The sequence below is a fragment of the Piliocolobus tephrosceles genome, chromosome 8 (genome assembly GCF_002776525.5).
Source record: "Piliocolobus tephrosceles isolate RC106 chromosome 8, ASM277652v3, whole genome shotgun sequence".
NCBI classification, from domain to species: Eukaryota; Metazoa; Chordata; class Mammalia; order Primates; family Cercopithecidae; genus Piliocolobus; species Piliocolobus tephrosceles.
The window spans coordinates 132,643,432-132,664,737 of NC_045441.1; the positions used below are offsets into that span (position 1 = coordinate 132,643,432).

Genomic DNA, 21,306 nt, shown 5'->3' on the forward strand with positions numbered 1-21,306 from the left:
GACAATTGAATCATGGGATCAGTTTCCCCCATACTGTTGTCATGGTAGTGAATAAGTCTCATGAGTTCTGATGGTTTTATAAGGAGTTTTCCCTTTCACTTGGCTCTCTTTCTCCTTGCCTGTCGCCATGTAAGATGTGACTTTGCTCCTCATTCACCTTCCCCCATGACTGTGAGTCCTCCCCAGCCATGTGGAACTGTGAATTAATTAAACTTCTTTCCTTATAAATTACCTAGTCTTGGGTATGACTTTATTAGCAACGTGAGAACAGACTAATACCTGCCCCTTACAAAAATATTTATTTATATCTCTGATTATTTTCTCAGTATAACCTTCAAGAAATGGAATTAGTGGATCTGAGAGGACAATACTTAGTAAGGACCATGATTAAAAGAAGAAATGGAGCTTCTCAAAGACTGTCTTATACTGGTTATCTAAGAGTGCTCTTCACATCCTAACTTTGCTGACACTGAAAATTGTTTGAGGAATTCTTTGTAAGTTTGATAGGAACCAAATTATATTTTATTGTCTGAATTTTTTGTTACTAATGAAGTTGAAACAAAAAATATTTTATAAAGTCATCCTGTAAATTGTTTGTTCATCTCTCTTACCCATTTTTAAAATTGTGATGTTCATGTTTTTCTTTTCTTTTGTTTGGTAAGAATAATTACATTAGCCATTTTATTGTTATATTTGTTGGAATTAGATCTCTAGTTTGTCACTTGCATACATATATATATATAATTTTTGTGTTTTTAGTAGAGATGGGGTTTCATTATTTTGGTCAGGCTGGTCTCGAACTCCTGATCTCAGGTGATCCACATACATATATATGTGTGTGTGTGTGTGTGTGTGTGTGCATAAGTGGACACTAGAGGACCTTGATTTTTTATATATATGTATATATATATACACACACACATACACACACACATCATATACCTGTTTTTTTGGGGGTGACAGGGTGTTACTATGTTGCGCAGGCTGGCCTTAAATCCTGGCCTCGTGCAGTTATCTTACACAGCCTCCTGAGTAGCTGGAACTACAGGCATATGCCATCATGCCTGGAAACACATCCTTTTTTTTTTTTTTTTTCTGAGATGGAGTCTTGCTCTGTTACCTAGGCTGGAGTACAATGGCATGATCTTGGCTCACTGCAACCTCCGTCTCCTGGGTTTAAGCAATTCTCCTGCCTCAGCCTTCCAAATAGCTGGTATTACAGGCACCCACCACCACGCCCAGCTAATTTTTGTATTTTCAGTAGAGACTGGTTTCATAATATTGGCTAGGCTGGTCTTGAACTCCTGACCTCATGATCTGCCTGCCTTGGATTCCCAACGTGTTGGGATTACAGGTGTGAGCCAACATGCCTGGCCGACATAAACTTTTTAATAAACACAAGAATTAAATTTTTCTGCAATCAAACCCATGAGACTTTTCTTTTTTTCTGTAACTCCTTTTGCCTTTGTGCTTAGATCATCCCTTCTCAATTCAGAGACAAGTTATATTTTTATTTTTAATATATATTTTTCAAAATTTTAAAAATGGTTTTGTATTTTACATTTAAATGTTTGATGCATGTGACATTTACTTTGATGCATATCTTAAGGTGAATGCTCAAGTTTATTCTAAATCATGATTTTGTCCTTCCCACTTGGTTTGTGCTAATGACTTCACCACATCCTGCCTCATTCCTCCTTTCCCTTCTGCATCCCAGACACACCTCCAGCTAAGAACTTTGCATTCTCACCTGCGGACTTTTGCCACAATCCTTTACCAGCCCCATCATCTTTACTCTGTCTTCCAGTGCTATTGTCAGTTCACCTTCCTAGTGTATCACTCTGTTAGTATTATGCTTCTTTCCCCCAAACCAAGAGAAAGAAAGCCAAAATGCAATTCAAGGTCCCCTACGTGTCTTCCCAAAGTCACTGTCCATTAGTGTTACCATATCAGTTACCTGAGAAAAGCATCAGTCATTCTAATAGCAAGTTTATATGCTCATTACCTCTACAAAGCATCTTTCACGTCACGTCCCAAAAAAGTGGCTCCTTATGGGAAAGAGTGTCTAGAAAAGCCTGTGACCCAGACCTTCTATCATCTGACTTTCTGCATTCACAGACATTAATTACCCAGAGTCAAATTAGTGAATAGGCCTTTCAGTTGACTTCCAGATGATTTAAGTCAAGGCATATCAACCACTGTCTCCAAGTCATTTCAGATAACCTAGCCTTATCCAGCAAACCTTCCCCATTAATGCCACCTATGTCAATTCCCCATTTGACATTCCTCATGCATTCAGTTGGCATTAGACTATTGACACTTATTTCCTCTTGTACCCTTTTCAGTGATCCTATGTATCCTTGCATGTTCCATCTTAAGAGATCAGAGAACAGGAAGGAGCCTTACAGATCATGGAGTCTTGCCCTCATTTTACAGTTGAGGTCACAGGCTGGAGAGGCAAAGGAAGGAACGGCCCAAGGCCGTGGACCTCAGCAACTCTCAAGTCTCCTGGAGTCTCCTTTCCTGTACTCCCTTTCCTGCTAGCCTTCCTCTGGGCTCTGGCTGGGACCTCTTTTCTTGTCCCTGTATACAATTTCCTAGGTGATATTGCCCACCTTTAAGGTCTCAGCAGCCAACTATAATTCCAAATCTATTCCCCCTCTTTAATCTCTCTCCTGAGTTTTGGATGGGTGTGTCTGCCTCCTCAAGCAGCATCTTCACTGCTTTGTCTTAGCAGCATTTCAACTGGACATGTTCAAAACAGAACCCTACCACCACCCCTTTCTCCCCACTTGCTCCTGCTCCTGTATTCTCAGCAACAGCACCACCATCCACCAAATAACTTAGATTAGAAGTGATCCTTAACTCCTCTTTCTTCCTCACCCCCATTCCAATCAAGGGCCTGTAGCGTCCACTTCCAGCACATCTCCGGATTCTTTCCATGTGGCTTGATCCCCTGTGCTGACACCCTGGTCCAGGTTCCACCACCTCTCTCGGACTATGCCAACAGTTTCCTAAACAGGTCTTCACCTCTCTGGTCCATGTGCCACCCTGCAGCCTCAGTGACCATGCAATGGAGGCAGGCCATCACAGCCCTCCCTGAATACAGATTCCTTAGCTGTTTCCAAGGTCCTTCCCAACATGCCCCAGCCCCTGTGAAGTGCTTTTGCTTGGAGCATTCTGCCTCCTTCTCTTCATCTGGTTAACCCCTACTTATCTTACAGTTCTCCAGGTAGCTGTCTTTCTCCCTAAAATACTTCCCCTGACTCCCCTCGGCCCTCAAAAAGTCTAGCATGGGTAACGTGTCTTATGAGCCACTCGGCCCATCTCTGGTTTACTCCTCACATCTGGCCTTCCCACCTATGGGTCTAGGAGCTGTGCCGTCTTTATCACCACCAGCCCCGCACCTTGCACGGGCTCCAACACACAGGAGGAAACTCAACAAGTATTTAGGGAGCCACTAAACCCAGGTCTCGGGCTCTAGGCCACAGTGTCTTGGCAAGTCAAAGGAAGAGTGGAGGATGGGGCAACAGCTGGGAGGCTGTCCTTGGGACATTTCCGAGCTCTTTACTGAATGCAGTCCTTCAGTCCCGTTGGTGGCTTTCCCCAGGCAGACCCCTCATGATGAAGAAAACTCTACAGAGCGGAGCCGCCCCCTCTGCCTGGTCCGGGCCTGTATTCAGAGCTCGCGCAGATCTCCGCTTGGGGCTTGGCCTGGCCGCTGGCGCCCCAGCACCCTGCGCAGGGCGGCGGTGATCTCGCGGTTGCGCAGGCTGTAGATGAGCGGGTACAGCAGCGGCGTGACGTTGGTGTAGACCAGCGCCAGGGTGCGGTCCAGGCGCGGGGAGTAGCTGGCCCTGGGCCGCACGTACATGAAGGTAGCGCAGCCGTAGTGCAGGAAGGTGACTGTCAGGTGCAAGGCGCAGGTGGAGGCGGCCTTGCCCCGGCCTTCGGGGCAGCGCAGGCGGCGCAGGGCGGCAGCGATGGCGCCGTAGGAGGCCAGGATGAGCACCGAGGGCAGCAGCAGCAGCACCAGGCAGGCGCCCAGCAGGGGCAGCTCGTCGGCGTAGCTCCGCGTGCAGGCCAGGTGCAGCAGTGCCGTGATGTCGCAGAAGAAGTGCACCAGCAGGCGGGAGCCACAGAAAGGCAGGTGGAAGATGGCCACCGTGAGCCCCACGGACACCGCCAGTCCCCCGAGGCAGCAGGCCAGAGCCAGTCGCGCGCACAGCCCGGGGGTCACCACTACCGCGTAGCGCAGCGGGTGGCAGATGGCCACGTAGCGGTCATAGGCCATGGCGGCCAGCAGGAAGCACTCGGCGCCGCCCACAGCCACAAACATCTGCATCTGAAAGGCGCAGCCCAGGAAGGAGATGGGGCTGCCCCTGCGGTGGCCCGGTGTGCTCAGGTCAACCAGGGAGCGGGGCACGACCACCAGCGTGTAGCAGAGCTCGATGGCTGACAGCTGGCACAGGAAGAGCAGCATGGGCTGCCGGCTGGGCATCGAGGCCACGGCCACCAGGATGAGTAGGTTCCCGCCCAGGGTGGCCAGGTGCACCCCCAGCAGCAAAAGGAAGAGCACGGGTCTCAGGTGCGGGAACTCAGAGAAGCCTTGAAGGAGAAAGCCGCAGGGCACGGTGGCATTGCTGGGGCTGTCCATGCACGAGCCCGCCCACAGGCACCTGCGGGAGAGAGTCACAGGAGGGGAGAGCTTGTCGGCTACGCATGCTCTGGCCCTGCGTGTGGAGGAGGAGTCGGGTGGAAGGTAGAGGCTGGACCAGGAATGGTGGCTGCAGAGAGGTCGCAACAGTTCATGGGTCCATTCCCAGTCCACCACCCCCACTCCTTCTCACAAGGAAGTCTTAGTGACTTGTTCAGAAAAATAGTGCAGTTTTTGCTGCCTCCTGGACAAGAATTCCTATAGCTGTTTTCTCAACGTGCTCTTTCAAAAGAAGCCTGCATTTTAACTCCTTTCCTTGCAATCATCACTCCTGACCTCTACTGACAAAGAATTCATGTGCCTCTATAGTCCAGTTATTATTTTGTGAGTCCTATAGGGCTGTGAGTATTGTGTCTGCTGCAGCCTGAGACATTTCCTTCCCCATGGCAGGAAATGTATTTAGTTTCTGCTTCTGTCTCCTCCTGCCTGCTCTATTCGGTCATTTCTCAGTTGCCTTCTGTGGTGTATCACAGAATCACAAAAACATAATGCAGGTGAGGGCCTTAGGGATCATCTCATGTAGCTTCATAATTTTAAGGAGAAAAATAAAGTTTGGGTTGGGGGGAAAGCGGATTGTCGAAGGACGTATTGCTCACAGGAAGTTAGGAATAGAATCTGCATTCTGAGGCTGAATCCAGAAATTTCTATGACCCGGGTCCTGAAAAAAGGTCACTCAGGTCAAGGCAATCCATATTTATTTAGTTTTAAGTAGAGACCCAGTTCTGTGCCAGGCTCTGGGGCAGGCACCGAGGCAGCAGAACACACTTTGTGAGAAGACTTCCCTGGGTACATCAGGAACGACGTGTCCCTAACATTTTTATTAATGCTTTGTCAACATGAGAAAAAGTGACGTGTATTTGTTCTAACTTGACTTTTAGTTAGCAGTACATTCCAAATTTGCCATCAGAACACAGTTTCATTCTAAGAATTATACGGTGACTCATTTGCAAGTAACATTTGGAAACCAGTGACAGTGTGCAGGTCAGCTGCATTTCTCATAATCTTCCCGGATGGAAGAACCAGGAGGTAGAAAGAGATTTGAGGCCATGCAAGCTGAAGGAGGAGGTTTAATTTTTCCAATAGATACTAATGAGCTATCTCTTTTATTAATTTTTAATTTTAAGTGTAAGCTCAACTATTTGCTTTTAAAATCACTGCTAATCAATGTTGGAAGTGGAATTTCTTCATAGTTGCTATATCCTAGAGTAAAAGAGCAATAAAGCTGGGTCAAAGGGCAACAGGAAAATCAGATGAAAGAACTGGAAGGAATGCAAAGAGTTGGGCTTTTGCTATCTAATACTTTTTTTTTTTTTTCTTTTTGAGACAAGGTCTCAGACTGTTGCCCAGGCTGGAGTGCAATGGCACTATGATGGCTCACTGCAGCCTCGAACCCCTGGGCTAAAGAAATCCTCCCACTCCGGTCTCCTGAGTAGCTGGGACTACAGGCACACACCACCATGCCCAGCTAACATGATGGGGTTTCGCCCTGTTGCCCATACTGGTCTCAAACTACTGAGCTCAAGCAATCCATCTGCCTTGGCCTCCTAAAGTGCTGGGATTACAGATGTGAGCCACCATGCCCTGCAAAATACCTTTTTTTGAGAGGAGAATTCTTTTTTTTTTTGAGACTGAGTCTTGCTCTGTCGCCCGGGCTGGAGTGCTGTGGCCGGATCTCAGCTCACTGCAAGCTCCGCCTCCCGGGTTTACGCCATTCTCCTGCCTCAGCCTCCGGAGTAGCTGGGACTACAGGCGCCCGCCACCTCGCCCAGCTAGTTTTTTGTATTTTTAGTAGAGACGGGGTTTCACCGTGTTAGCCAGGATGGTCTCGATCTCCTGACCTCGTGATCCGCCCGTCTTGGCCTCCCAAAGTGCTGGGATTACAGGCTTGAGCCACCGCGCCCGGCCTTGAGAGGAGAATTCTAAGGGTTTTTATTTCTCTGTGTCACCCTGTGCTCTTCCTCATGGTATCTGAGGGCAGCACTTTCAAATGGATGTTTTCCATTTGAAAGAAGAAGTCTTCCACTAGAAAGAAGACTTTCTAATGGAAGAACAGGGTTGGGTTTTGGGTAGGTCTGAGGGAGGTGGATTCATTTCTCATCTGTTTTAGGTCATTCACTTTTCAGTTTTTGGCCACCCTTCATGCTATAGAGCAAATGTAACAAACCTGTGTTACGTGCCTCCTCTTCACCAATTGTTGTTTGCTATGAACACGAGAGAGAGGCCTGGCTGTCTTAGAGGATTCCTGAAGTGCCGGGACAGCTCTCTTCTCTCCGCCTCTGCTCTGTCCTCTACTTCTTCCTCTCCATCTCCTTAGAGAAGTGTGATGGGTGCAGGGGGTGCATAAGAAAAGAAACAGAAACATTGCAGTTCTTCCTCCGTGTTCATACCACACAGAAATGTAGATGACAAGCAAGGCCCGTTGATGGCACCAATACCTAGCAGCTCAAGGTACATCATGTTTTAAAAACACTCATGTGGAAGTTAAAACAAGTTGATCCCAGAAGAAGTGAAAAGCAGAAAAGAGGATAATAGAGGCTGGGAATGGTAGGGAGAAGGGGGCTAGGGACAGATCCTTTGTTAAAGGATACAAAATTACAGCTAGACAGAATTTCTTATGTTCTATAGCATTGGAGGATGACTGTGATTAACAATTTTATATAATTTCAAATAGTTGGAAGGAGGATATTGAATGTTTGCAATGCAAAGAAATGATACATGCTTGAGATGATGGATATACAATATCACTATACATTGTACTTTTCAAAACGTCACTAAGTTCTCCATAAATATGTGTAATTATTATTTGTTAACTACACGATAAAATTTAAAAAAATCAAGGTGCTGTAAAGCAAGTCAAAGTGGCTAATTAAATGGAAAAGAGACTAAGGGGTGTTTTTGCTCTTAGAGTTTTTAAGAGGAATTGTCACAAATTCTAGGAATGTATGTTCAAGAATCTTTTCTTTGGGAGAGGGAGGGAGAACATACTTTCAAAGCTTCAGTGATTCAAATCCAACTCTACCCTTGCAGGAGAAGCTACAGAGAGAGAAGGAAACACCACAAGGCCTGCCTAAGCCACTTCCTCCCCCAGAGAGAGGGCAGATGTTCTCACTCTTCTGAGTGACAAATAACATCAGCTATAACAGCTAACATTTAAGAGAGTGCCAGGCAGTGCTCACAAGGACTTTGCAAATTTAATTTACTTATTCTTAGTGACAGCGTAATAAGGTAAGTGGACTCTCTGCATACCCACGTTACAGATGAGGAAATTGAGGCCTAAGGAAATGAAACATCATGTAGCTAATTAACGGTATAGCCAGATTTATACCCAAGCAATCTAGTTCCCAATAGTCCATAGTCTTATCCATATATAGTTGCCCTTATTTATACTTTTTCCAAAACATCCTTCTCTCATGAGACATATCTTACCCTTTTTTCATATCTCCCACCTTCTGCAGAAGAGAAATTACCCACAGTCTGTAGGCATTTCTGTCCTCAGATTTCCCTTTGTTGACATTTTTCTTGAGGACATGTAGATGTGAGCAGCAATGCAGATAATCTAAGATAGCAAATCTAAAAATAATTTCTCCTTAGCTTTGACATTCATTTCTGCTATTGTTATTGTTCCGGCAGATTCACTTTTTTAATTGGATAAGACTCCATGGAGCACCCACAGAGTCATGGCTGGCTGGTTGCCCAGGACATCTGGATGTGGCTGAGAGCCTTGCTGGGCTGGAGACGCAGATCTGGGATTTGATTTTTTGCTGTATAGAATAATTAAAATTATCTGCAATCATGATGTTTTTAATCGACCATTTCAACAGTTAGTGGAAGCACCCCTAATGGGTGGATGTGAGATGGGAGATGTGAGACCAGACCAGTCAGCCCCTTTCAGGTTTTGAGGATTCCATAGAATTCTGAACTGGAATGGAGCTTAAAGGTCAAACATTCTAGGCCTTCATGTGAGGTCCAGAGATGTCACTAATCAGACTTGGATCTCGCCATGGTCTTTTAGCAGCAAAACTGGATTACAGCCTGGTTCTCATACCTCTGGCTGAATGGTTCTATTTCTGTAAGAATTGTCTTCCAGAGTAGACCTGAGCTTACTGATCTAGTATTGTAGTTTACAAAAGCACCAAAGGAGAGGTCACAGCAGAATTTTATCATTGTCCTATAATATTTTAGGATAAAATTGTATCATTTCCCTGATCTTGTAAGAAGTTAAACTTAGAAGATTATGAATATGCCTGGATTTCTTAGCCTCATTTAATAACTCTTCATGGGCTTCGGGTCTATGAATTTACATAAGTTATTCTGGAACCCATTTTTATCCAGTGCTTCCTTTTAGGAATAACATACTATACATTTATTTATTTATTTTTTTATTTTGTTTAGCCTTAGTCCTTAGTGAAGTAAAAGGAGTCTCCATAGTTTATATTTCTGCTTTGTTGTTTATAGTTTATAGTTCTGCTTTGTTGTTTTCTGAATGCTTGATTTGGGGAAGGGGCAAGGTAATAAACTCTTCCAAAGCCTCAGACTCCTCACTGATTCAATGGGAGGTAACAAAAGAGAGGCTCGATGATGATTCCATGGAAATAACATGTCCACATTTCTGGTACAGACCTGATACATAGTAGGTGCACAAAAACACTGAAAGCATTTGTGCTTTTATCGTTTATTACTTGACAGGCTTAGGTCATATTTTCTCTGAGTATTCATCCTCCCACTGTGGAACTCTCTGTCAGTGCTGTTTCAGGGGATTTCCTAGTGACTTTTCTCTTTCTGAGGTGCAAGAAGCAAAGTGAGTGTATTCTGGGTGTGGGAGCCTTATGCGGAGATGAGTAGACATAGATGCAGGGAAGTCTGTCTGTCTGACTATCTGTCTGTCTATCTTCTATCTATCCCCCTATTTCTATTCTTTCTACTTTTTTATCTTCTTACACTTCCTACTGTCTTTCTGAGACTGTACAGGCTATGGAAGAAGTCATCACTAGATTAAAATCCTGGCTTAATCACTTATGTGCCACATTGACTTTCGTTGATGTACTCAATTTCCCTGATCCTCAGTCTCTATATCTAAATGGAGTTAATGACGCCTAATTGCTGTGAGAATCAGGCATATTATAAAGAAAGCCCATTACACAGTGCCAGGCACAAAGAAGCTAACAAAAGGTGGTTTCTAATCATTTCATGTGACAACTCTCACTTCTACAATGTCATGTCAGACTTTGTGCTCCCTTTGCATAGTAGCTGACAACTGCAATTACTGTAATGCCTCCTTTCCCTACATCATACAGGCCTTTTCCTTGGTTTATGACAGATAACCTGAAAATCATTAATTTACATATATTTGCATTATATATGTTAAATTCAAATTTATTTTATAAAATAAAATATTTTGAAATAAAACTCATTTACTGTTCTTTTTTTTTTTTGGCTGTCATGCAAACTTCCACATATTTTAGTGTTTTTTTTTCCCTCATCAATTTGGTAATTCCTTTACTGAAAGGAGCTAAATGTCATCTCTGGATTTATTGATTTCATTGTGTTGTCCCTCCCCAAGCTTTTATGATCTCAGCCTCCATCCCTGGGATATGTGTTATTTGCCTGCATGGTGTTTCTGTCTTGTGAGCCAATTCCTTTTACATGATAAAGCCGCCTACTGAATCTGTGATGACTAAATTTGGTATGAGATCTTGTCAAGGTCTTTTGAAAGTCTAAATAAAAGAGACCCTCTGTTAGTTTCTTGTTGGCTTCTTTCTCTCTCAAAAGCATTTAACAATTAACAGATTCAATAGGGAATGTTTCCCTCACACAAACATTCTTGCTTTCCCCCCTTTATGGTGTTTTCTGAAGTGTTTAGTGATTCTGCATGTTATACAAATGAGATATCCTGGGTAGTTGTGGCATCGGCCCTGGAGCCCTTCTTTAACATGATGGTTATATGGTCAGTCTTTTAGTCTGCTAGTTCTGGGTCAATATGCGACCTTTGTTTTTGCCTTTTGACCAACATGTTCCCCTCAAGCTTCCGGATAAGTCATAATTACCAGTCCCGACAATATGTGTACCTGTGTTTAGACCTCCTGAATAGTTGCCACTGTTAGTTCTCTTTTCTGCAAAGTCGATGGTGGGATCAGGGCTTGGAGGAAAGCATCATTTCAGGCTCCCTGCTTTCTTTCATTTTCATCTGGAGAAGAGCTTTGATCCAGGAAAATCTAGGAGTCCTGCTGATATTAGAGCTGACTTTGATGCTTAAAAAAAAAAAATTCCCTACTTCAATGAGGCAGCACCCGTTTTAACTAATGTCTGTCACTCAGGCTTCTGCCAGAGGACGAGGGATAAGCTTCAAAAATGAGAACTTTAATGTTCCACATCAAAATTATCTGGTGGAGAGACTGTCCCAGTTCTGGTGCTGGGAAGGTCAACTTCATCACACACAAATGTTTGATATTGTACTTTCACATTCTGAAAACGACCCTAGGCCTGAGGATTAGTTACTTTATCTACTTGAAAAATATTAGCGTTTAATAGGGAAGCTAGTTTGTTTTCAAAATTTGTTTCTAAAAATAACTATCATTTTCCATGAAGTTGGTTTTAGTAGGCTTGAACATACTTTAAACTTCTGAACATCATTTCGTGCTACAAAACAGCAAGAGATCTCCCTCAAAAACCCAGCAAGACCCTCCTTCTAAAAGATGTTTTTCTGTTTCTTGCTGGCCATAGACTGAGAGCTGGAATGAAGTACCAGGGCAAGGGAGCTGCTTGGATGAGGAAACCAAGGCTATCTCAGTACTGCCAAGAGGTTTTCATGATTCATCAAAATGTAAAAGAAAACACGGTGAGAAAAACACTGTTGATCTCCCAGGCAAGCCACTTTCCAGGAGTGTGGCTGATTATTTTCCAATGCTGCATCAGAAAGTTGCAGGCCCCTTGGAAAATCTGTCACCCCTGAGAGTGATACAAGTGATTTTGTGATTTTGGCTTCGGGGGTTCTTTACAATGGGACCATTTCCCTGCCATCCAGTTGCCTGCCTTAGGGTTTCCAGAATAGATCCCTGTGGTTGCTGATAAACAGCAATAAGTGACTAAATGATTCAGGAGGCCCGAGGGTGGGCTTTGAAGGGGGCCCAGTCTCTTCAGTGGGGAGTCTTTTCAGTGGTGGACCCTGTTATTGATGTGGTCTGGGGCCTGGGGATTTTGTTCTTTGACCAAGGAATGTTGAGGTAATACATGGAGCCTTTCCTTCCTAGGCTTTGTCTGAGGTCAAATATTTGTTCTCCCATGGAACCGAAAAATAATCAAGGATATCATCTTCTTGAATATTCTCTATTCTGCTTCTAAGAGTTGAAGAAATAATATTTTCCTCAATTCTATTTTTACAGATTATTCTATAGAAACAACACATCACTGGATGCCTCTCACCATGCAATCCTCTGTGCACTTGAGAAGAAGACAAGACTTTCCTATTTTTAGATGGGAAAGCTGAGGCAAAACGGATGCACTTGGGCAAAATCATTTGATAAAAATGGAAGCAGAACCTCCAAGTCCTGGCATCGGTAGCTGCCTCATGTTCCTCCCACCTCACTCCACCTCAGTGTACCCGCGACTGGAGGTGCCACAGGCTGGAGCACACAAAACACTGTGTGCTTCGTGATTTCTGATGTGGGGCGCCAGATCCGGTGGAAGGAAGGTGGCTGCGTGGGAACAGATGCTCGTGTCACAAGGAGTTGTCTCTTGTGGGTAAAGCAAGCTAGAAAGTGTTTTGATTTCTTTATTTTCATGCTCTACTCTTGGTGCTTCCTTCTCCTCTGCCCACCAATCCCCCCAGTGCCAGGCTTCTCCTTACCTGGGTGCAGAGAGAGGAACAACTTGGAGGTGGGCGGAGAGGAGACTCAGTTCATGGTACTTGGAGGTGGGAGAGCTCCCAGGCAAAACAGAGAGGAGACTGTGGAGATGCTGTGAGCAGGTGGGGAGGAGAGGGAGAGCTTGAACAGTGAAAAACAAGAGATGGAGAGGCTGGGAGGAGGGTGAGCAGCCAAAGTGGGGATTTCCACAGTAGCTTCTGATGAGCTATGTGTGGTCAGAACTATAACCTTAGCTTGCTTTATTTCCCTGGAGGGGTGGGGAGATAGGAAGGAGAGGAATACGCTAGTCTCTTCCAAAGGGAGGGCCAGAGCAAAAGCATCCTGTGATTAATTACTCACCACAAAATCCCTCCTCAAGGTTGGAGACCTAGGAGGGGCTTGGCACACAGACAACTCCTCTGCAGCTGTCCAAAGAAAAACAGCTCTTCCCATCTCAAGCTGCCCACCTGCCCAGTGTGCTGTGTGTCCCACAGGTGACACACTTTCCCTAGAGTGCTTCTTGCTTCTCTCGCAGCAATTCCCATTTTGCATGCTGGACCAGGCGGCCCCCTCCAGATCCCATGGCGAAGTATCAGGTGCCAACAGGTCTAAGATGTCTTCATTTGTTCAATGGCTAGAGTAGGGAGCTGGCTTTCCAGATGCATGAATGCATTCCCTAACTCTCACAAGTGTGCAGGAAACTGCTGTAGGAAGCCTGCACCAGTGGATTGCCATTCGGGCAGATCCCCTCAAGTTTGAGAGCTTAAGGCTTGCTTTTGAGTGTGTGATTATGATCCTGCCTGTGTATATTTATGTCAGAATCATAGAACTCTAGAGGTCATCTGTTTTAATTAATTAACTCATTGATTCATTAACAAATGCTTATTGAGTACCTACTATGTGTCAGAATGTGATCTGGATACTGAGGCACAGATCAGTAAGCAAAACAGACCAAAAGCTCTGTCTTCATGAAATTTATATTCTACAGAGGAGATATACCATCATCAAATTAAGTCAATTATGTAGCATATTAGAAAGTGATAAGTCCAGTGGGGAAAAATAAAGGAGGATAATGGGGAATGTGAGGGGCGGCATGCAATTTTAAATAGAATGTTTGAGGAAGGCTTTCACGGGAAAGTGATATTTGGTGCAAAATGTGAAGGAGGTAAAGAGGTGAATTATTTGGCTATGTGGGGGATGGACATTCCAGGCAGAAGAATTAGCTAGTCGAGGCTCTGACCAGGGAGCAGATCTGGCATGTTGTCATCCCAGCAAGGAGGCCAGTGTGGCTCTGGTGGAGTGAGTGAGGATGGAATTGCGGCAGGTGAGTCTAGAAGAGTGATAATGGACAGCCAGTTGGGGGTGCCTTCCAGGTGATTGTGGGAACTTGGCTTTATTCTGAGTGTGATGGGGAGCCACATGGGGCTTTCAGGACATGATGGTTAAAAAAAGGATGATGCTGATTTCTGTGTTGGGAACAGACTGTATGGGACCAGTTAAAAGTGAAGCAGTCAGTCTCACAATAATTCAGGTGAGAGAAAATGTGACTTGAATCAGATTTGCTGTACAAGTGGTGAGATATAAGTGGATTCTGGATATAATAAAAATATAGAGCCAGCAGGATTTCCTAATGGATTTGCTAAGGAGTGTAAAGAAAGAGAAGAGTCAGAGTGACATTTTCCCCTGAGCAACAGGAAGTAGAGAGGTATCATTTCCTGAAAGGAGGAAAGCCTCAGGTGGAGAAAGTTTTAGAGGAGGTAAGATCAGAGGTTTAGTGCAAGACATGCTAAGTTTGAGATGTCTATTAGATACCCAAATGGATCTGTCTAATGAGTATTTGGGCAGATCCACTTAGACATCTATCTCAATGGACATGTGATCTACATGTAGTTCACAGGATAAGTCCAGTGTAGTTCACAGGATAAGTCCAGTCATCAAATGTAGATGGCATTTAAAGTGATAAAACTGGACTGAGCGCAGTGGCTCACACCTGTAATCCCTGCACTTTGGGACACCAAGGCAGGTGGATCACTTGAGGTCAGGGGTTTGAGACCAGCCTGGCCAACATGGTGAAACCCCGTCTCTACTAAAAATACAAAAAATTAGCCAGGCGTGGTGGCGCATGCCTGTAATCTCAGCCTTTTGGGAGGCTGAGGCAGGAGAATTGCATGAACCCAGGAGGCAGAGGTTGCAGTGAGGCAAGATCGTGCCACTGCACTCCAGCCTGGGTGACAGAGTTAGACTCTGTCTCAAAAAAAAGTAAAAATAAATAAAAATAAAAAATAAAGTTATAAAACTGGAGGAGATCACTATGAGACTGAGGATAGCCAGAGAAAGAAGGGGTCCAGAAGGTTATCCCTGCTGTGCTCCAAGGTGCTGAGTTTGGAAAGATGAGACAAAACCAGAAACAGAGACCCTGGGAGAGTCTCTGGTCTCAGTTTTTCCGCTGAGCAAACCATAGGCTTGTGTTCTGCCTATCTCCCACTTTGCACATGTACAGCATTGTAGAATATTTACATGGAAAAGGATTCTATGGTATAGTAGAGTGACTTCCGCTATTGATAATAAACAATTATGTCAGTCCCTACACAACTCTATGCTAAAGGTGATGGGGAGGGTTGAATGGTATTCGTATGGGCAGCTGAGGATCCTACTTTTCTCCATCTCCCCAAACCCCTAGAAGAAGGTAAGGGTTGGAACAAACTTCTGGGTTGTAAAATTCTAGAGTTTTATACGGTCTTATCTTACATTTCTTTTTCTTTTTTGGCTATGTATACTTTCAGAAAGAATTTACCTCGCCTAAGCCTTAGATCACGTGACTAAAATATAAGAATAATAATGCCCACTGTGTCTAATTGGCAGGTTGTTTTGAGATTTTAAATGAGATCTATTTATGAAAACATGTTGTTAATCCTAAAGCACCACACCAATATTACCTATTATATTTTAGAGCCATGATCAATACAATTTCCAATATAGAAGGTCCCTCTCAACTTTTCCTGGGACTGAGCTTTCAGGACGTAGAGTTCCTTCCCCTTCTCATTCTTTTTCTGCACATAGTCTCCCTGTAAAGTGAAAACCAGCTGAGAAAAGATTTGGTCTGGACAGGCCTCCTTGGTGATTAAGAGTCACAAATGTGATGATATCATTCGCAAACAGCAGTGTAGTCATGGTTCAGAATTTTGGAAACAGTGCCAGGGGGATCTTGGACATAATTTTCAGGATGTATAAGCCCTGAACTAAAGCAAAGTTTACCAGTGCCAAGAGTTTGACGTTTTCTTCTTCATGTTTTCTTTGGCTGGAGGCTGGCTTTAGTTCAAGAGTTCTGTCAACAAATGGAATTCTCTATTTGGGGCTGGGATTCTTCAGATTGGTGGTACTTCTGTCTCCTCTTGCTGTGAGTTTCCTCAAACTTAGAGTCCTGTGGGATCTGTGTTTAAACAGAGACTGGAAATACTTACATCATCTCCACATTCCTTAGCCATTTGTCACCAGACTGAAGATTGACTGGTGGGATGCCTGCTTCTAGAGAGAAGATACTGCTTTTCTCTGACTCCAGCTGAGAAGAGGTTGGTTAAATTACGAATTTGATGACTATCTATGAACCTAAGGAGGAAAAGTTAATTTCTTTTGAAGGTTTGCGTAATGTTTTAAAACAAATTTATAGAAATATAGATGATGGAAAAAACCAATAGGGTAAACCTAAATTATTAAAAATAAATAATACATAAGGAAATAAACAGCATAGAAAATAAACAAAAAAGAGATTGTTACCAAAAATCATAAGTTTTTTTTTGAAAATTCTAAGAAGGCGGATAAATTTCTGGAATTTTCAATGAGCAAAAAAGTAAAAAGAAACAAATGAATAAAAAATGAAAAGGTAGAAATTAAAATAGGTCTAATAGAGATTAAAAATAATAAAAAAATTATTAAAAAGTATTTGTGGATAAAATAGGCACATATCTGAAGATAAAAGCTGAATGGACCCCATAAAAAGCAGAAAACTTAGAATAATCATCATTAACGACATTAAATTGCTGTGAAAAAGATAACATCTCTGCCCTGTTCACTACTCCCATGGAAAATAATTTCACAGGTAGGTCTTACCAAAGTTTCAAGAGACACATGATTCCCAAATACTATGTAAGTTTTTTCAGAAAATGAAAAAAAAGAAAAAACATTGACAACTAATTTGATAAAATCTGCATAATTTAGAAAATGCATACACTAATTTTACAGATAAAAACATTTAAAAATATTATCCAACCAGCTTCAACATTTTAAAAAGCAGCATATTTTCACAATTTTCCCAGGAACAGAAAGATAGTTCAACTCCAGAAAATCTAAAACACAGTCATCTCAATATACATGAAAAAAATGATGAAAATTATTAGAAAGCTAGAAATAGACAGAAGTTTTACAATCTAATAAACCATATGTACAAATATTCTACAACAAATTTCATGTTTAATGGATAATTCTGAGGCACTTATTTTCAAGTCAGGAACTAGATATATCTACTTTGTATAAGTGATACCTATCAGCACAGTACTAACAATTTTAGTCAATACAGTGAAAAAGAAAATAATTGTTATAAATCATACATTGTAATTATTTGCTGACGATATGATCATTTACTTTAAAATGCAAGAGAATTAATGGCAAACTAGTCACACCAATAAGAAAGTTCAGAAAAATTTTCTAGCATAAGATCAACATATAAAAGTAAATAAGGTTTCTCTATATCAGCAATATTATATTAGAAACCATAATAAAAAGAAGCAACACACTCATAAAATATATAGAAATTAATTTTTTTATGCATAGGATTTTTTAAAAAAGTATAAAGCCCTAGTAAAGCACAAGAAAGAAAGTTCAAATAAATGGAGAAATATACCATGTTCATGAATGGGGAGCCTTTATCTTGTAAATACATCAGTTTTTCTAAGTTTGGAATATAGTTAATGCATTTCCAATAATAACTACAACAAGAATCATGGGGAAAATTCCATATTAATTTAAAATACATAGAGAAAAATAAAGGTTCTACAATAGTTAATACAGATTTTAACTTTTGAATTAAGGTGAAGAGAAGAAAGGATGACTAATCCTTTTAGGTATTAACAAATACTGCAAAGCAGCAATTAGTAAAATATATTCATTTTTTGTATAAGAATAAGTAGATATACAGTACGAGATTGTCAGTGCAGAAACAGACTGATACCTTTACATGAACTTGGTAAATGATGGTGATGGCATCATAAATCAGTGGAAAATGCCTTAAGTTTAAAAGACATGTTTTATGGAAAGTAGGCTAATCATATGAGAAATAATCAGTTATATGCTCCAGATATACCAAGAAGATATAAAATGCATAGTACTTTTCAAGAGAAATTGATGGATTTGACTCTAAAAATAAATAGTTTGGCTAACACAGGACAGCATAAATCAGAATAATAGTCCAGGAAGTGATACCTACATCATTAATGACAAAAATTCTAGAGTTATATAAGGAAATATCACTAATTAATTTAAAAATTAGACAAAGGATGCGATTAAACTGTGCAACATGCTTCCCATTCTTGACTGTTTCTATTCCTCAGCTTGTAGCAAGGAGATCGTTAAGCCCCCTGACCGATTGTCACTAACTTTCCTCTAAGATATCTCCTGGGCCCGGCGCCGTGACTCACGCCTGTAATCCCAGCGCTTTGGACGGCCGACACGGGCGGATCACGAGGTCAGGAAATCGAGACCATCCTGGCTAACACGGTGAAACCAGGTGTCTACTAAAAATACAAAAAAAAAAATAGCCGGGCATGGTGGCAGGAGCCTATGGTCCAAGTTACTTGGGAGGCTGAGGCAGGAGAATGGCGGGAACCCGGGAGGCGGAGCTTGCAGTGAGCCGAGACCGCGCCACTGCACTCCAGCCTGGGCGACAGAGCGAGACTCCCTCTCAAAAAAAGAAAACTCCTGAGACTTTTAACTATAAGCCCTTGTTTATATAGTGAGACTACCCACTTATAATTTCAGCCACTCCACTAGTCCTTCTTCTGACCAGACACTTAGTAACTTTTTCCAATACCAATGTCTGGCCAAACTTCACGTGGATTCCTATACATGCTTAATAATTGTCTGCTCAGTTGTTGATGAAATCTCCCTATCTCTGCCAATCAACACTCTGCTTTTCTCAAGTCTACTCCTGCTCACTTTATTCTCAGACAGATGTTTTTTTATTTATTATTGCTACTACTCCTCCTTCTCCCTCTATCACTACCACTACAATAGCTTAAGAAAGCTCCTGGAACATACTAAACACTCAGTAAATGTTCACTGCTGTTCTGACTAATGCTACCACACCACTGTTAAGTCTCCTGGGACCACCACATGGTGAACATTTATTATGTGTCAAGCCTTGTGCCAAGTATTTTACACATATCATCTCATATAATTTAATACATTTTTACTGAGAACATTGAAATCATTCAAAAAGTAAACTTTAGCTTTTTTCAAAATTGATTAAAAGGTAATACCTTTTAATCTCACAAAAGAGGTCTGCTCACCCTGTCCAAGACCAACACTTTGATATATATTTTCATCCTCTGTCTTTTCTATCACTTCCAAGACCCTGTTTTGTTGCCTTCTGACTTCTAGATTCTTCAGTCTCTTCCACTGGTTCCTTTTTTGGCCTTTCAATATGCTTAGGTCTAACTTGTCTTGAAAACCACCAACCAGGTCTGAATGTTTTTCTGTAAAAGATTCTTTCATATTTTTCTCCTTCCTATCATTGTGCACATATTTTTCTCCTTCCTACCATTGTGCACATACACATTAGGTATGTTATCAGTCTTTGCTATGACTTCTTCTTGACTGAATTATGTGCACTTGGAATCCATTTCTATTCTTTCTGAACTAATCATTGGTGATGATTTCCTAGTTACCACAGTCTTCTTCTACCTACTTAATCTCTATAGGTTTTTCTAATGCATTTTTCCCCATTGATCACTGCATCCTTGAATCTCTTTCTTCTTTGGCTTTTATGATAGGACAAGTTCATTTCTCTTACACGCTCCCCTGCCTCTTTAAGGCCAGACGACATGTATCATGAGGCACCATCCGAAGGATCTTGGAAGTAACTATGCACAGAAGGTTGGGAATGGGGCAGCAGTGGAGTCAGGATTTACATTGTCAGAAAGAATCAAAAGGACACAAGAAGGCAGAGAAAAGCAGAAGATTTGTCTTCCTGGCATCAATTAATAACAAAGGTTTTAGGAGAAATATTATTAATGTTAGTCAAAGAGTTGACAAAAACTTATGGATAGCTGAGATACCTGAAGTAGTTTTAGGTGAAATATTATGAAGGTCGGGGCAGAGTTGGCTAAAGAGTTTTGGTTAGTTCAAAAACTGATGGAGCTGGAGCAAGGAAGGGCGGCAGATGTGCAGGTGGGCAGTTGGGTGGGCTGACAGGGAGGGAGATAGGTTGGTGGACAGAAGAACACATAGAAAACAGGAAAAAAAGGCCCGGCACGGTAGCTCACGCCTCTAATCCCAGCACTTTGAGATGCTGTGGTGGGTGGATCACATGAAGTCAGGGGTTTGAGACCAGTCTGGCCACGTGGTTAAACCCCATTTCTACTAAAGATACAAAGATTAGCTGGGCATGGTGGCATGTGCCTGTAGTCTTAGCTACTCAGAAGGCTGAAGCACGAGAATCACTTGAATGTGGGAAGCAGACACTGCAGTGAGCCAAGATTGTACCACTGCACAACAGCCTGGGTGACAGAGCAAGACTCTGTCTCAAAACAAAAATAAAAAAACAAACAAACAAAAAACAAGAAAAAAAATAAAGCGAAAGAGACCTAGCTCCATTTACTTACCTTCTCTTGATGGATATTACTCCTTGGTTGTTTTTGCTCAGGGGCCTGAGGGTAGTGACAGCAGTCTGGGTGACTGTGGGATTAAATGAGGAGCTGGGTTGAGCTGACCATTGGCAGTGAAATGAGTAGAACCTCATAGGGGTACAGATATGATGGGAAAAGCACTTGGACCATCATCATCCTCCCTGTTTAATAAGCATCAGTCACCTATACATTTTTAGAGCTTTTTATTACAGAAATTTTCAAACATACACAAACATAGTATACTGAGCTAAGCCCTCATGTATTTATTGTCCAATTCAATATCTATCAACATTTTTTCAGTTACGTTTAATCTGTGTTTGCTCCACCACCCTTTGTTGTTTTTGTTTTTGCTGCAGTGTTTTAAGGCAAATCCACAATATCCTATTATATCACCCACAAATAATTTAGTACCCACAGTTGTTTTATATTGAAGCACCTGTATGCACTGGTGCATTTTCTGCTTTTGCAAAATTATTGATGTGACTATTCAACTATGATACTTGAGTACCGGGTAAGTTTTTAAAAGAAGCAGTAGCTGAAAGCCCAGAGGGCTCTGGAAGTGGATGGAGTAGGAACTTTGGTACTAGTGCTTTTGGTTTCCTTTAAGTTTTGTGGCTTTGAGATGCCCAAGGACTAGACCTTATTCCTTAAATTAAAGCAGGGTTTTCATTTCTTAGGCAGTCAGCTTGCTCTTTAAAACTAAAATTTTTATTTTGGGTAAAAAGGACTTTGCCATTTGAATGTCTGTGATAGGTAACCATAGAACCATTATTGTAATCAATGTAAATTCTCACTCAGAGATAAATAAGTACTAGAGAAAAATAGACTAACCTAGTAGGAGAGATCTGAA

At 42.2% G+C, this 21,306-nt stretch overlaps 1 protein-coding gene and 1 long non-coding RNA gene across 2 annotated transcripts; one reads left to right on the forward strand and one right to left on the reverse strand.

Annotated features, from left to right (window-relative positions):
* Nucleotides 1–3,619: 3,619 nt before the first annotated feature.
* Nucleotides 3,620–4,751, reverse strand: LOC111521474 (olfactory receptor 10AC1). The gene has a single exon (XM_023184881.1). The coding sequence runs from the start codon at nucleotides 4,655–4,657 to the stop codon at nucleotides 3,680–3,682; it is 978 nt and encodes a 325-aa protein (XP_023040649.1). The 5' UTR covers nucleotides 4,658–4,751; the 3' UTR covers nucleotides 3,620–3,679.
* A 6,686-nt stretch (nucleotides 4,752–11,437) lies between these two features.
* On the forward strand, nucleotides 11,438–18,328 carry LOC111535176. Its single transcript, XR_002729340.1, has 4 exons — nucleotides 11,438–11,552; nucleotides 12,097–12,450; nucleotides 16,040–16,127; nucleotides 18,219–18,328. It is a non-coding gene; the product is annotated as an uncharacterized LOC111535176 (long non-coding RNA).
* The last annotated feature ends 2,978 nt before the right edge of the window (nucleotides 18,329–21,306 follow it).